Source organism: Sardina pilchardus, chromosome 24, assembly GCF_963854185.1.
Source record: "Sardina pilchardus chromosome 24, fSarPil1.1, whole genome shotgun sequence".
Classification (NCBI taxonomy): Eukaryota; Metazoa; Chordata; class Actinopteri; order Clupeiformes; family Clupeidae; genus Sardina; species Sardina pilchardus.
The window spans coordinates 19214310-19230274 of NC_085017.1; the positions used below are offsets into that span (position 1 = coordinate 19214310).

General features: G+C 45.7%; 2 protein-coding genes across 2 annotated transcripts in view; both read right to left on the reverse strand.

Moving 5' to 3' along the window:
* The window catches only part of ldlrad4a (low density lipoprotein receptor class A domain containing 4a), a 68899-nt gene extending 62523 nt beyond the window's left edge, over positions 1 to 6376 (reverse strand). Inside the window, exon 1 of the mRNA XM_062528729.1 lies at positions 6261 to 6376. The gene's annotated coding sequence lies outside the window, so the exon portion shown is untranslated. The remainder of the gene's footprint in view (positions 1 to 6260) is intronic.
* Positions 6377 to 9631: 3255 nt separating this feature from the next.
* seh1l (SEH1-like (S. cerevisiae)) lies at positions 9632 to 15720 on the reverse strand. The gene is made up of 9 exons (XM_062528724.1): positions 15463 to 15720; positions 14947 to 14997; positions 14604 to 14750; positions 14126 to 14337; positions 12959 to 13054; positions 12693 to 12833; positions 12218 to 12375; positions 11619 to 11775; positions 9632 to 11153 (listed from the first exon to the last, which is right to left on the reverse strand). The coding sequence occupies exons 1-9, from the start codon at positions 15571 to 15573 to the stop codon at positions 11126 to 11128; spliced, it is 1101 nt and encodes a 366-aa protein (XP_062384708.1). The 5' UTR covers positions 15574 to 15720; the 3' UTR covers positions 9632 to 11125.
* Positions 15721 to 15965: the final 245 nt, after the last annotated feature.

Below are 15965 nucleotides of genomic sequence, written 5' to 3' on the forward strand. Positions count from 1 at the left end.
TATTTAGCAATTTACTTCGCACGTTTACAGCCATGTCATGACCGAGGCCAATGGAGCTGTGCTCTCAGGAAAGGGAATTCATGACCTTAGTTAGCATGGTCATCGCTAACAGCTGAGGGGGACCAGCAACAATACCGACAGAACTGGAGCGACATGGCTAATTTGGGGTCAAAGCATTTCTGAACACATTTGCTAAACGCAACTACGGTGTTGCAAGCAAGACCCCTAGTAGCCCCTTTATCCCATTTTTAGTTTGGAAAACCTTACAAATATGAGCAATGAGAATCACTGACTTAAATTTTAAACGTATCACCAGTAAAAATCTAAATTTGAAACACATTTTGCACACTCCCCTCTGTTACATTTTACTGCCGCTTCTCAGATGAGCTCTGGCGTTATGTCATGCAAGGCTGAGAATCATTGGTGGTGGTGTGGGGGGGGGGGGGGGTCATTATGGTGCAGGTGCACTGGTGCAACGATGCAGCTGGCGCACTAACGTCTCAGCCGTCCTTTCAGACTCATCACGTCGAGGCCGATATAGAATTACTGGATTTGTCTGGCTCGTTCGCTCTCCAGACATATTGAACAGGACTGACGGTGAGGGTGTGAGTGAGTGTGTGTGAGAGAGAGAGAGAGAGAGAGAGAGAGAGAGGGAGAGAGAAACAGTTAAAGGGAGAGTTTGAAAGGGGCGGGGAGGAGGTTAGGAGACAGAGTTGGGTTAGGTCACTGACACCCAGTGCATGACATCGCGTCTCGCAAGAAAGGGAGAGTTTGAGAGAGAGAGAGAGAGACAGAGAGAGAGAGAGAGAAGGAGAGTGTGTGAGAGATCTCGGTTCAAAGTCAGATGGGGTTCGGTGTCTCAGCCCACATGTAACCCTATAGCTACGATGGCAGCTGGTGGGACTGTGTAGACTAGTATGCGCTAGGGTTTTTTGGTGGAGTGCTGAAGTGGGGGTGGGGTGTGGTGGCGGCTCTCCCATCCTCACAGCATGTGGTGAGGGTGGTGGTGGTGGTGGTGGTGGTGGAGGATGGTGGGTGGGTGGGGGGGAGGGAGGGAGAGCTCCAGCCTACTGTGTGTCCCTGTGCCACACTGCAATCACAGACTTTGGTGGGAGGGGTTAAGAGGCACTCGACTCGAGGCGGGTCAACATCACAGGCTCGGTCTGGGGTTTGGGGATGACCGGGGCCTTCCCTCATCTTCCACACATCTCTCATTTTAATCTCCGTCGGCAGATAAAAAAAGCTCATCCAACAACACCACCCACCACCACCACCTCCACCACCGCCGCCGTCGCCACCACCATCTTGATTCATCTTTAGAGAAAAGCTGAAGATGAATCAAGAACTAAATCGAGTTTTCATGACACATTCTGCTCTGTGCGAGCTTGTTCTACTCATGCATGCACATACAAACACAAGTCGTTCGCGCGTGCACACGCGCACACACACACACACACACACACACAGGCTAACTGCATCTCTGATGAAAGAGTGGGTGGGTGAATACACACGGCCAAACACAGCCCTACATTCTGCCAGATCATGATCCATGCGAATGAAAGGAGAGGACTACAGCCTCTCATTCGTTCCATTTTGCTGAGGCCTTGAGTTGTTGACCTGCTCGAGTTGCACATAGTGGTCAACAACTCACACCATTACCGCATAGGAAGACCTGCTGTGACAACTGAGGCACCAACGCTGTCAAAAGGTTGTCAGCATATTGGAAAAATATAAGTGCTGACTAGGCATTTGGACCTCCAAAGAAAACGACAAACAAAAAAACATGACAAAAATTAAAATGATGCCATTCTGAAATCGGGGCATGTAGGCTAGGGCTAAAACTGATACAAATAGAAAATTCTACACCACTAATATTTGTATGATTTCAAACAAAATGTCACTTCTCCGTCAATGTAAAAACTAGAAGGGTTTAGGTCCCTAAGACAAGAGTCCTTAGAGTAGCAAAAAAAGAAAAAAAGGAGCTAAGCTAAATCAAAATCCTGTCACTAGCCGTCGCTACATTCTGAATCCTCACAGAGGCTTTAGCCTTTGTGGACGGGCTTCACAGATCCCGCGTCACCCCCCGACTCCAGAATGCATTACTCCTACAGTTTTTTGAAGGCAGTGGGGAAACTAATCCGTCATGGAGCCTTCAAAAGCGAGGAGGCACGTTGAGCCAGAACTGCGATCAATATTTATGGGGTACACATGAATACAACAGAGGCTCTTCAAAGAGAGCTAAGCAACACACTCCACACACACACAGACACACACACACACACACACACACACAAAAAAACCTGCCGAAGAAAGAGAAGGCATTTTTCCCCCTTCTCTCCCCCTCTCTCTTTCACTCACTCTCTCTCTCTCTCATTTTTTTTTTTTTTTTGTTCAAAAGCGTCTCATTGTGGGTGCTGAAGCCGAAGCCCCCGGAATGGCCGGCCTTATCCGGAGTGGCGGGGAACGCTGGGAGTCCTGGGGAGGACTGGGATGGCTGCCGGAGTGGCGGCTAAAAATAAAAGAGGGAGAGAAAACAGTGCAGTCTGTTCAGCCCTCTGCAACGGGCCCGGCTCTCAGCTAGAGACAGAGAGACACAGAGAGGGAGAGGGAGGGAGGGCGAGATGGAGAGAGAGAGAGAGAGAGAGAGAGGAGAGGAGAGGGGAGGGGGAGACAGAAAGAGAAGGGAGGGGGGGATCGAGGGTGACCAACAGGGAGAGACAGAGAGTGACCAAAAGACAGAGAATGGCTGAGACTAAAAGTGGAAGAAAAAAAGAAAAGAGAAAGCCAGAGAAGCAGAGACGGAGACAGAGATGGACACAGGACAAACACGTAGAGAACATGGACGTAGAGAATGGGCAAGTACAAAAAAGGATGAAAAGGAAAGAGAAACGTGAAAAAGTGTGTGTGTGTGTGTGTGGGGTGGGGGTCACCAAGAACAAACACAGGAGATAGAGGAATAAATGTGCAAAGCAACCAGACAAAAGGGACACATCACACGGCAATAAAATAAATAAAACAGAGAGTGGGAGGAAGAGAGTTACAGGGATCAGAGGCGAGAGAGAGAGAGAGAGAGAGAGAGAGAGAGAGAGAGAGAGAGAGAGATGGAAACAGATGCAAGGAAAAAAAGAGAGAAATGAGTGAACGAAACACAGCCCCGAGAGAGAAAAAGAAAGAGAAAGAGAGAGAGAGAGAGAGAAAGAGAGAGAGAGTGAGTGAGTGTGTGTGTGTGTGTGGGGGGGGGGGGGGGGGGGGGAGTAAGGAGACAGAGTTGGGTTGGGTCACCGACACCCTGTGCATGACATCGCGTCTCGCAACTTGTGTCACAGCGCCTTGCGAAGTGCCGGCAACGGTGGTGGTGGTGGTGGTGGGGTGGGGGACAAACGAAGACGGTGAGTCATGCGGTTAGCTTAGCACTCGTCATCTGTCTGTCACACGGCCTTAACTTCCCGTCTGCGAGTGCACACACACCACTCGTTACCACCAACTCCAGCTCATCATGAATATTATACACCGAGCTCTCAATGGGGGGTTCGTTTCATAAGCTCCTGATATGAGAGCGAGACTAACATGAGTCATCAAGCAATGTGTGTTTTAATGGGAGTGGGGGGGAGAGGGGTGGTATAGTCATCACCAAAACTCTGCCTAGCCATCTTGATAAAGTCACAACTACTTACAATCATTAATACATTACTGATTGTTGTCAGCCTTCTATTAGAACATCGGCAGCTTAGACCTTGGGAAAAGGGGCACAGGCCTCTCATTTAGTTATAGTCTCCAAGTCTATGCAGAACCCTCTTGGTGACTGAGCCAAACTCAGAGCAAGAAAGCTCCTGAGCTCTACTTAAAGAACATAGTGATACAAAATGGCCATGGCTAACATCCACCGCCCTCTCCACACACACATCAAAACAGCTCCTTAGCTAAAAGCTAAAGTACTCTCACTGCACTACAGACATCCATGCCGAGTTTCACATCTGCAAACTACCCCATCCCCCCAGAGGGGTGCAGACATATTCCTGCGTCTGTTCAGCGGGGGCTCACTCACCCGTGTCATTGCAAAACAGGCAAGTGTGTGAGTGCGACTGTGTGTGTATGTGTGTGTGTGTGTGCGACTGTGTGTGTGTGTGTGTGTGTGTGTGTGTGTGTGTGTGTGTGTGTGTGTGTGTGTGTTCTACAATCCTACAGTCCTCCAGTGCCCCTCCTGCCTTTACTGTTTGTTTTTGTGTGAGTCAGGAGGGCTCCTCAGGACGAGGGGAGAAAGAAGAGAGGGAGAGGGGAATAGAGAAAGAGAGAGGGGGAAGAGAGGGAGAGAGAAAGAGAGAGAGGCAGAACCACCCAGCTGGACCTAGCACCAGACCAGACAGGGGCCCTGTCTCTCCCCAGCGGCCCAGTCGGAGTGCACTCAGACGGGACATAATGGATCTGGCTTGCTGCCCTCCCCCTCCAACCAGCCCTCCCTCCCATCCCCCCATCCCCCCAGCTCTCGGCTACCACCTCCTATCTCATGACTCAGACAGACAGACAAACACACACACACACACACACACACACACACACGCACCATTCCTGTATCTATCCTTCCCCATTTGAAAATAAAAGACTTTGAAAGCAAGAGAGTGTCAGGGAGAGTGCCGGTATATTGCATTGATGGTCAAAATGCATGAAGATGGCAGGGGCTGCTGCACTTTTGGAAGTCACAGAGGGAAGGGTGGTGCCGGTGGTGGTGTCGGATGGGGGGGGGGGGGGGGGGGGGGGGTTGGGGGGTTGTTGCTGAGGCTTTAGATTTGGGCTCGGACTGGAGTGGTGCTCTGCTCTGTGGAATGTCACTCTCTGTTAGGCTTGCGCCTGCATACGAGATGTCCCCAGGAAGAGGAAGGCCACTGTTGATTTAAGATTTGCCGCAGAGGTTTGGGGTAAGGTGCAGGCCACTGCAGACAGAGACAAGTTGGTGTGTGTGTGTGTGTGTGTGTGTGTGTGTGTGTGTCTTTGGGAATGGGGAAGCGGGAGGGGTAGGCTGATACCCACCTCTGTTTAGTTCCCTGTCACTCCCTATTGCCATCCCTGAAGACCGGTACAACACCAATGCCTTCACTATATCATCTGTCAGCAAATGTAGGCAGTGAAGAATTTGGTGACGATCATTTTAGGCAAGTAAAACTGGATCAGATTGTAGTCTGCTATTCCAGACAAATGAGCTGTTTGTCTGAAGAAAAACACACAATGGCTAAAAAGCTCTGTATTGTGTCAAAACAGAGACTGAACTCGGCTCAGGCAAATCACACAAGAGCACATCTGTCAAGAGCAAAATAATAATAATAGATAAATTAATTAATTAAAAAACGTGGAAAGTAACAATGATGATGATGGTGGTGATGATGATGATGCAGTATAACAGAGAATAGGCTACAAAATACACTGCATTAAAGAGAACTCCTTGTTCATGACAACCCTTGATTAATTGGACTTGGACTACATCCCTGCATCCTTACGACTTCGTGGTAGGCTAAGTCCAAAACTAGCCAGCAGCATGTACAGGAGTTAGCATGTAATGGTTGAACTTGAACTTATAGGAAAGCTGAGTTTACCGTTAAAACTGAAAAGCACTATTCACATTTTAAAAAAAAAAACATTATTAACGAATTATAAATGCACAACGGTGAAAAATCCTTGCAAATGAATGTTAAACCAAATAGAAACAGGAGACACAAAACCAAGTAAACTTGAAAGGGGGAAAAAAACGGAGGCCCAAACGTTAAAATCTCAACATCTCCATCTTGCATTCAGTTGTACGCAATAATGTAACATGGCCATTGCAAACGGTTTCAAAACAATTTCCACAGCCATGATTAGAAGTTTCCTGCATCCTCAAACCTCGCTCGGGCACCCTAGGCATTTTCAGCGTTCTTGAGCCCCCCCGAACTAAATTATGCGAAGAAAAGCGAACAACGTTTTTCCATAGGGTAAAGTCGATTTTATGCCAGCAATACCGACGGCACAATGCTAATATTACAGATATCTCAACCATTAACGTTACAATGCTAGCGTATCTTCTAGCCAGCACATCTTGTAAACGCTCCCTTTAAGAACTTGAGACCTCAAACGTGAGCCCTGTTTTCTTTTCGACTACGCTGTCTGCAACAACTTCCATCGCCCTTTTTCTTGCAGAACTGCAGCACTCCCCATTCCTCTATTCGTCAGCCACAGAGTACCCGACCAACGATACATAGCCTAACTTTAAAGGAAGGGAAAAAACAGCTTACATTTGCGAGCTCTTCGTGGCGTTCTCGACTATCCCGCGGAGTGAAAGGCGTCTTGAGAGCCAGACGGCGTTCCCTACCCGAGGGTGTCAAGTGCGTCTAGACGATCTCACTCATTGCCAATGCCAAACTCGACAGTGCACAAACTCCGTTGTGTTCCAATCCAGTTTTTCTCCCTGCTCCACCTGAATAATTTAGAAAACGCTGTAGCGACATCTGCAGAGTAGGAGTACTAATGAAAGGTTTGAAAAAGTGTAATCCTTTGCGAGTGTTTTTAAAGACATTGTTTAATACAGTATCTTATAAGTGTGTTATAAACATGTTGACGTAGGCTATAGAATTACTATAAAATTTAGGCTACTTGAGTTTGGAAATAAAATTGTTGATGCTTGTATTTAGAAATAACATGTTATTCATATTGTATACATGCAGACTTAATCACATGAAACACAATACATTTCAATAGCCTATGCAATTTAATTTTTTAATTATTTTCAAGAATTAGTCCTGCCAAACTATAGTCTATATAAAGAATGAAATCTCACTTGGCTTTTTCTGGCAGAAATTCCAAAGTACATATTTCAATCAAAGCATATGATCATCGTATGATGGTAGAGACCACATCCACACATTTAACTCTTGGAAAGGCCACAGGCAATTATCTTGGGAGAAGAATATAATTGCCCTTACCCCACCACACACACACACACACACACACACACACACACACACACACACACACACACACACACACACACACACACATACATAATGCTGATGCTGAGCACTTTCTGAAAACCTCAGTCCATCCCCCATAATGTAGATGTCTCTGCAGACCGAAAACAATACCATCTGATTAAAAGGCATGACAGCACAAAGCAGTTTCAGAAAAACAACACAGCCACACACACACACACACACACACACACACACACACACGCACACACACCAAAAATGTCATTAACCAGTCTACATCCAGACATACTCAGGGCAACCAGAATGTGTGTCTAAGTATGTATATATGTGCCTGTGTGTGGAGTTAGACCCCAGACACTACCCCCTGGTGAGATTTTAATTGAATGAATCCTTACCCCCCTGGGGGGCATGGGCCTGTTGCCAGGGTGGCTTCGTCTGTGCAGATGAGACAGCCACGGGAGGAGAAGGGGTGAGTGTGCGTGTGCGGAAGGGGAGGTGGGGGCGCATAAACGAGGGCCCGAATCATTTACCCTCCTAAAAGGTTCATTTACAGAAGGGTGGGGGGACCCCCCGTGGCTGAGATTTGAGGAGGCTGGTGGCACGGACAAGAGTGGCTGAGCCCTTTGTGTGTGTGTGTGCGCGTCTGACTTGTGTAGTGTGTGTTTGTGTCCGTGTATATGGGTAAAGGGATTGGGGAGGGGTACATGTCTGAAAGTGTGTCTAGATGCAAGTGTGTGTGTGTTTCATATCTTGAGCACACACACTTGCATCTGTTATATGTTCATTACATGCGTTTCACCATACAGGTGTGTGTGTGTGTGTGTATGTGTGAAAGAAAGAAAAAGACAGTGTATGTATATATATATTGGTAGGAAAAATAATGTGTGTGTATGTGTATGTGGCCAGTCCCAGCCCAGACATAGCCACAGGCTGGCCAGGTGTGTAATTAGGGCACCGTGCTGTAGGTTTCAGGGCAACTGTCTGGTGCACCCCCTCAGGAAAAACTCCCCACCACCAGCCATCAGGCCATGACCCAGCATCCTGCCTGCCTCTGATCCCCACAACTGAGCCTCTCCACCAGGGTTGATGTGCCTTGCAGGGGGAGCTCCTGGCTATGACACTGCACCAACAGGGCAGTGGACACGAACAGAAGTATTAGAACTAGTGGGGATTCAACTGATTAATTTCTGGTGGAGTGGCTGAACTAAATACTAAATAAGTATAGGTGTGTTTGAATAATACCTTCATGCCCCATGAGGTAGTTGAACTGAATAACACAAAAACACTAGTAATACCGAACCCTTTTTAAAGACACATATCCTGTGGACCAAAATATGACCCATGCCTTTCCACTGGTGCTTTGCCAGTACTGTACAACGTTATGGTCATGCTAATAAAGCTCCTTTTGAATTTAAATTTGATCAACATGCCAAAATAGTCATTGAGTTGCAACAAAATGAATGCCACGAACAAGTTCAGTCTTTGATTGTCAAACAAGATGGCTTCATTTCAACATCCTCTCAGTGAAAAAACATCTACACAGGTGAGTATGACTGTGACCCTGACAGGTGGGCGGGCGGGAAGGCCTAGTCAATTTTGTCAGTCGTGCTCTGGGATCTGACTGCTGGGGGGAGCTATGAACCTCCTGTGGAGCTGAGGAGGCTGTGCCATCCCAGGCTCCGACTCACACGTCTGCTCGATGAGCGAGTGGGGGGGGAGGAGGTGGCCAAGCCTGGAGCCTGTCCTGGGGGGGTCCAGGTGGGGGAAGAAATATCTGGAGCAGGAAAAGAGAGAACCGACAATGACCATACAGAGGAGCAGAAGAGGGAGAGAGAAATGGTGAACAGAAAAGGAGAAGAGGACAAGAAATGAGTTTGGGTGGAAAAGAATTTGAGGGGGAAAAAAAGATATTAAAGAACAACAGACGACCAACAAATGAAAAGGAGACGGAGGATGGTTATATTGCTTCCCGAGGGGGAGCAGAGGGTGAGGTGGTAGTGGTGGAGGCGTGCACAGGCTGAAATGTAGCTGATGCTTTTCACGCAAGTCTCCTTGCGTCTGTGCAAACAAGCCAAGCACCAATTAGCAAGCAGACACCCACAAGCAGCTATTTTATCTGTCTCTCAACCCCCTCGTCACGCTGGGTAGTCCGCCGTCTGCAACACTTTGACACAGACACAAATGGGAAGATGCCTGCATTTTCACTCTAGACTTGTCATTATGTGTTCTCTCCGCGATGACCCAGTAATAAAAGTCTTGTGCTTATCACGCATGCGCATATGGGAGCTCACTGGGATGGCTGGGAGAACTGGATGAGTGTGCAATTGTGCAGCCTTCCTCAGCTAGAATTAAGTTTATCTGGAACAGGTGTCTAAAATTGTCATTTGAAATGTTAAGGTGTCTTCAGTTATACAGCAAAATTCAGCAGAATTCTATCAACTTATATGTATGGTCACACTCCAACTGACCTTGTGTTGTGAAGCAAGATTGTTGTTTCATTGCATTCTCTCAATGTTAACATCAGGAAATGTTACGCAATACATTCTGCAAAAGCAGCACAAATGACATCTGCAATTTGACTTCTGTTATTCTCTCTAGATTGAAACAACTCAAACAATTCAAGTGACACAGGGTAAAGAACATGAGTAAAATGTGGAACTCAGAAAACACGTGCAATGTGGTGTTATTACCGATCTTTATTGTACAAATTACGTCACTCGCAAAAGTTAGAAATTTCACATCTACAAAAAAACCTTTTCATTCTTTTCAACTCTCCTACTCTCCATTCCCTACACACACTCACTCACATAAACATGTAACATGCGCACATCTTTTGAGCATTCCTCTTGACGATCATCTCTTGATTTTTAAAATAAAATAGCAGAGTCCCTCCCCAAGAATGCTCAAATGCTCACTACAGATGGCTTTATGTTTGGCACTCTCAAGGTTGCTCTCAAGGCTCCGTCGGTGTAACACAGCCCATTCCAACAAGGTAGCTATTGATCTTTGAGTCACGCATTCTGGGAAGCAAAGCAACACAGAGCATATATAAACAGGATCAGCTACCTTTATGAGCCATACACCCAGAAAGCAATCTGAGGCACTGCATTTCATGATGTTAGATGACAGACTGTTTGCCGGAATTTAGGGTCTTTTTCGAAGAATTGGTTTGGAAATGCAGAGAGAATGGCAGTCAACGGCGGAAACAGCATTGGCATATTAGTCAACACACGCACGCACGTACGCCTTTCACACCTCTACACTTGGGAAATTCCCGAAGATCTCAGATGGCAAAAAAAATGACTAGACCAGTAATAAATTGCTACCAACATTTTCAAAGGATGCCAGGTGTATTTTGCAGGTGCAAGAGGCCTTTCTGGGAGCATTTGAGCATTTACAAATGCATTTGAGTAAACATTTATTTAGTCAACTCCTATATGTTATTCACAGTTAGGGGGAGTTGTAAAAATGTGAACTAAGCATCCATTTGCCTACAGGTGGTAAGGCCCATGATGGTTTGTGGGTAGATAGATAAATCAAGAGGCGGTAATAGCAATGCAGACAAAACTAGTGATGAAAAAATTGCTTTCAATGTATTAGTTAAGCGCCATTATTAATATAACTCAGTCACACCATCCATCCTTGAAATATCCACACAATCATACAAGTATCAGCGAGAAGTTGGCTTGTCAAGTGTAAGGGCTAGTTTCCTGGGCAACGACTAATTTTAGGTCTGAACAAATCCCAATTTACAGTGCGGATTCTCAGCTCAAAAGGCAAGGCAGTCTAGAACTGCTCCTAATCCAGGCAAACCAATGTAATTTTGATTGGATGAAATCTAGACCAAATTTGGTACCAGAACTGAGGGCGTGTTCGAACGAGACATGCAACGTCTTTAAGCAAAGTTATCGCCCCAAAAATGAGCTTTACCTACACCAGACATAAAAATAAAAAGATAGCACCAAGTTACAAGAGCCTCTGAACACACCTGTAGCGGTCAAACCGGACAAAGAAAAGTGTGTCTGGTCCCATTTCATTTAACTCTACATAAAGCTCACTTGTGACATAAGTGAAGAGGTTTTTGGTTGGTCTAAAAGTGAAGGGGGCGGGATAAAATCAAAACTAACAGTCCAATCCTGTTGTGAGCATGCAGCGAGCAGTACACATCTCCATTAGCCTGGCATCAGCTGAGCCTTCGGTCTGTTAAGGGGGACACAACACAGGCAGGTTACACATCACACAACACAACTACAGCAAGATATGGGTTCAAGCTTCACTCATTAGGTGCACAAAAATCTCTCACTCAAATCGCTCACAATCGTACAGTCAGGCTACATTGAGCTCCTTTTGTATTACCACGATATCTAAATCCATACTACAGAATGTAGTTAGCGACACTAGAGTGTCAAAATGAACATGATTAGATTCATGTGTAGCATACTGTGCAGGACTGGTAAATTGGTGCGTTAATTGTACTCGAAGTCTCTTAGGATGCTATGGTGGATGCTAATTCCAAGCGTGTAATGCAAGCCTAAGCTCTTCTGGTTAAGTGCACAACCACAAGAGCCCAAATGTCCTCCGAAGCGCTACTGCTCCAGTGGGCTGTTGACTTCCTGTGCTTGGAGACAAGCTGAAAGCGTCGCCATGCCGGCGCGTCACACTGACCTCCCGGCAGACACCGCCCCGCCAACCGCCGCCTGAGACGCCAGTGTCCCAGAGGCCCCTACGGCGTTGGCCGTCCCTGCTTGACCCGAAGTCCCATTAACTGGGGTGCCATCACCCCTCAAGATCCCTGTGCACTTCCAGTTATCCATGTAATTTGCTGAGGGAGGCAAAAAACAAGACAAGAGTTTAGCATGCATGTACAGTATGCATACATGTATATGATTCACATATATGTATGTACACTGTACAGTATGTATGCAAGTACTACTTCACTGTACATCTAGCGTGTATTGTAAAGTACATATACTATAGTACTAAGCATGTGTGTAAATTATTCTAGCAGTCATTGGTTATTTGGTCATTTATTTCAACCAAATATTTTGAAGTCAACCAAATACTCAGTCTGAAGTCAAATCAAGCGATTCTCCAGCAGTTTTTCCATGTGAGAAACGTACCGAGACCTGGCCTGTTGACAGCATCAGACTTTGTAAATGGCCTATTTGTACCAACCACACCTCCTGACTTCACTTTTTCCAAAACACAAAACCACCAGAACACAATGCGATGGCATTGTCCTGCGGTTTTGGCTGACCCCTGACCTTTCCAAAGCCGGACGCAGCCGTCGTCTCCGGATGAGGCCAGCAGCGTGCTGGTGATGTTCCAGCTCACCCGCCACACCTGTGAGTTGTGGTTGTCGAACTGGGCCATGACCTGCACCTCGAACTTGGTGGGGCCTGACGTGGTGGCCGTCTCCCGCCTGGACCGTCAGAAAGGCCGGCCAGCACGGGGCAGGATGCAGGAAGAGGAAATCACACTTGAACCCAGTCCCAATGCTTTTGTCATTTTGCCTTTCCTCAGATTAATCAGGCCGTATATAACAATCTTTAGCGGCGATAAACACTTCACAGTTAATTCCAGTCAATGACAGAGACAAATCCTGTTTCCACTTCAGCCAAGGTCACAGCCTTTAGTGCGCTGCCTGCATTGCCAACTCATACAAAAAATGTATAATTTCATACAGAAAAAAACCCTCTGATACAGAGAATGGTGCTTTAATTTACTCATCCAACTCACCGCAGGGGGACAAGCTTGAAGATTCGTACGTCTTTGGTTGCTATGGCGAGGACGTGGAAGGAGCGGCCCAGATTGGGGGCAAAGGCAACGTCATGCACTGGGTCAGTGACGGTCATCAGAGTCTCAGCCTTTGCGTACTTTCTGGAAGAAAAGAAATAAGATACAAAAAAAACATCATATTCAGGAGTACTTCAACCATCACCGTTAAGATATACTCAGATCAGTGGAGTTACAGGAACTGTGAAAGATGGCAGGTTGGGGCGCACCTTGTGTTTTCGTTGTATTCGAAGATCTGAACTTTCCCAGTGTAAGTGACATTGTCATCACTGCCGACGGCAAACATAGGGGGGTGGGCCCGGGAACTGGGTTTAGAAGAGGAAGAATAAGAGCATGAATTTGAGAGTTTGGCATCTCGTGAGTGGATCAGTATCTTTTGCATCCAACCTGGGGGGACGCAAAAGCTATTTGCAGAACAACAAAAACAACTAAGGAATCAACACAGCACACGGCGAGAAGCCCGCCTATTTTTTTTAGAACCCAAGAATAATAAAATAGAAAGCCAGGCCATACTGAGCTAGACACTAGAACATCTTAGGTTTTCATTAGACAAAAGTTCACTGGCTTTAGAAATGCTTCTTCAAGGCATCTTAAATTTCAAACCTTGCATCAGAAACCTCTGACAATGTCTGCAGAATTTAGTTATTATTCATGTTTTCCAGCTTTGTATGTAAGCAGTGCAGTTACTGCAGCAGAGAAACCAAGGAAACTGGATGTAGGGCACGGGTCGCCACCTAGTGGTAGGTGGGACACTCCACCATTTGAAATTATCTCAAAGTACTTGGGTCAGGAGCATAATATCATGGCTGTCTGAGGAAGACATTTTTTACACACGCCCAGTTCAGCAAAACTACACTGACAGAAAGTATGTTCCGAATCTTCCGATAGCAAGAAGAAGGTGGAGAACCACTGGAACCCAAGGAATTCAATTTAAATTATGTTTAGGATATAAATAAACATCAATTAATCTGCAGATTATTTTCTTGATTAATCAGTTAGTGGTTTGATCGATCAAATGCCAGAAAATGGTAGACATTTTGATCATTGTTTTCCATAGCCCAAGATTATGTCTTTGCATGCCTTGTTTTGTCCACACACCGAAGATACTTTGTTTGGTGCTTACTAGAGTACCAATTGAATGAACATGCAAAGCCAGGTTTGATAAGGCTGCGATCAAATTCTGCAAAAGTTAAACACTCAGAAGAATGGTAGATCTTCTGACGAACGCCTTGTACAAATAAATGGAAATGTAGGGTTAGGCTTTCAGACTTTCAGACTATTGTGACAATTGACTATAGGCATATCGGAAAGGCACTGAACTAAATTGTTAATTTGTGTGTGTGTGTGTGTGTGTGTGTGTGTGTGTGTGTCCAAACCTGGAGGGGTTCCAGGAGATGCAGGAGCAGCTGAGCTTACAGGAGATCTCATGCTGCAGGGACCACTGGCTAAGGTTCATGACATCTGGCGCCTCATAAATGCGCACCACCCCATCGGCCGAGCAGGTGGTCAGCATCAGGCCCATGTGCTTGGGCGCAAACTTCACATCGGTCACGGATGTCCGACTGTCCACCAACGTGGTTCTTTTGATCTGAGGACAAGAGAAAATACATCACCCTTGATTTGACAGACACAGGCACAGACGCACAGACGCACACACACACACACACACACACACACACACACACACACACACACACACACACATCTCAGTGTGTTCTGAAAGTGCAACATAAAACCTTATCAGTGAACGCCTCATCTAACTGATACCAACAAAGATGGCAGCATCATGCATTTCACACTGCATCGAATGCACTGCGACGTCAGACTCTGCATTCTCTATAGCACAGGTCTTACCCAGTGGCTGAGGCCCCGCTGTTTGTCATTGGACTCTCCCACAATCTCCTCCCATACAGCCGCAGTCCGATCAAAGGAGCAGGACGCCAACACCTGGCCAAACTCTGGATGGGCCCAGGTCACCCGCCACACTGACCCACTGTGTGTCTACACTCACACAAACAGGAGATGTTTTCAGCAAGGAGGCAGGGAAGAAAGGAGAAAGCCATACAGGAAGATAATCATTTTAAAAGAAAAAAAAAACATATTCGTGTGTCCCATAAGTATGAGTGAAGCAGTATAAAGATAAGATTTTACTTTAAGGTCAGTGGTTAGTGAAAGTGACATTACAAAAGCTACTCACCTTCCAGCTAGCAGTGCAATGCCACTCTCCATCATCACTTTTGTCCCACACCTATAATGTAGAACATCTGTCAAAATACCAGACCTTGCCGGCAGGTTAGACACTAAATGTATACTAAACTGGTATGAGAAAGAACCCTTCAGGAGAGGTGTCGCGAAGGTTAACATTAGTTACAATGTAGTAATTTACAACAGCAAACTCCTTATGGGAGTGAAATGCATAATATGACTGACCATATGAACCAACTTGTAAAGTGGACAATTATCCGCATGAAATATTGGGATACGTGGCTGTACTTTACATCAAAACATCAAACTAACGTTAGCTGTAGCTAACTTAACGAGCTAGTTAGTTAGCCATATCAACTGCGGATTCAATTTACTACAACTTCTTCTACGTTAGCGATGGGTGGTCTCTGTGTAGAAATATTAAAGCATAATAGGAGCCGTCTTGGGTGAATAAAATGTATGCCTTGCTTGACAGTAACACAACATAACTTTCATAACATTACCACACCTTGACACTTTGGTCACTGGAACAAGTCGCCATTCGCCGACCATGGAAGTCATAGGATACATCATGTATGAGATCCTTATGGTCTGCAGCAATACTTCGAGCAACGAACATGATGTATTTTGAGGATCGTTGATACTTAAATAAAATGATTATCCGAAAAGATATGTATTTGTTCAGCAAACACTTGTTTCAATGAAACGCTATCAGTCATGTGAGTCTGTATATATCTGCCGCCATTTTCTTGCATTCTCAAACGAGATCAATGGTTCTTCTTCGTCTGATGTGAAGTTCTACCGCATGATTTGTAAAGAGCACATGATTGCCTCCTACAGGCGATACTTGGAGTTGCTTGGTGTGATAAAAAAAAAAAAAAAAGGTTTACGGAATGATACCATGTCAGTAAATGAATTACTTCCATAATAGCATAGCAGTCAATACTAAGAACTCATAGTTAACTGAACAGTTGCAACATTTTCATTTTAGTTTTATTTTAACCTTTTTAT

Bases quoted from the DNA above. Each gene is read 5' to 3' on its own strand.
- seh1l (XM_062528724.1), bottom strand. From the start codon at position 15,573: ATGTTCGTTGCTCGAAGTATTGCTGCAGACCATAAGGATCTCATACAT. The intron at 14,338-14,603 runs GTAAGACCTGTG...TCTTGTCCTCAG, and splicing joins AGCGGGGCCTCAGCCACTGG to ATCAAAAGAACCACGTTGGT. The intron at 11,776-12,217 runs GTCAGGGGTCAG...TGCCTCCCTCAG, and splicing joins CTGCGTCCGGCTTTGGAAAG to CAAATTACATGGATAACTGG.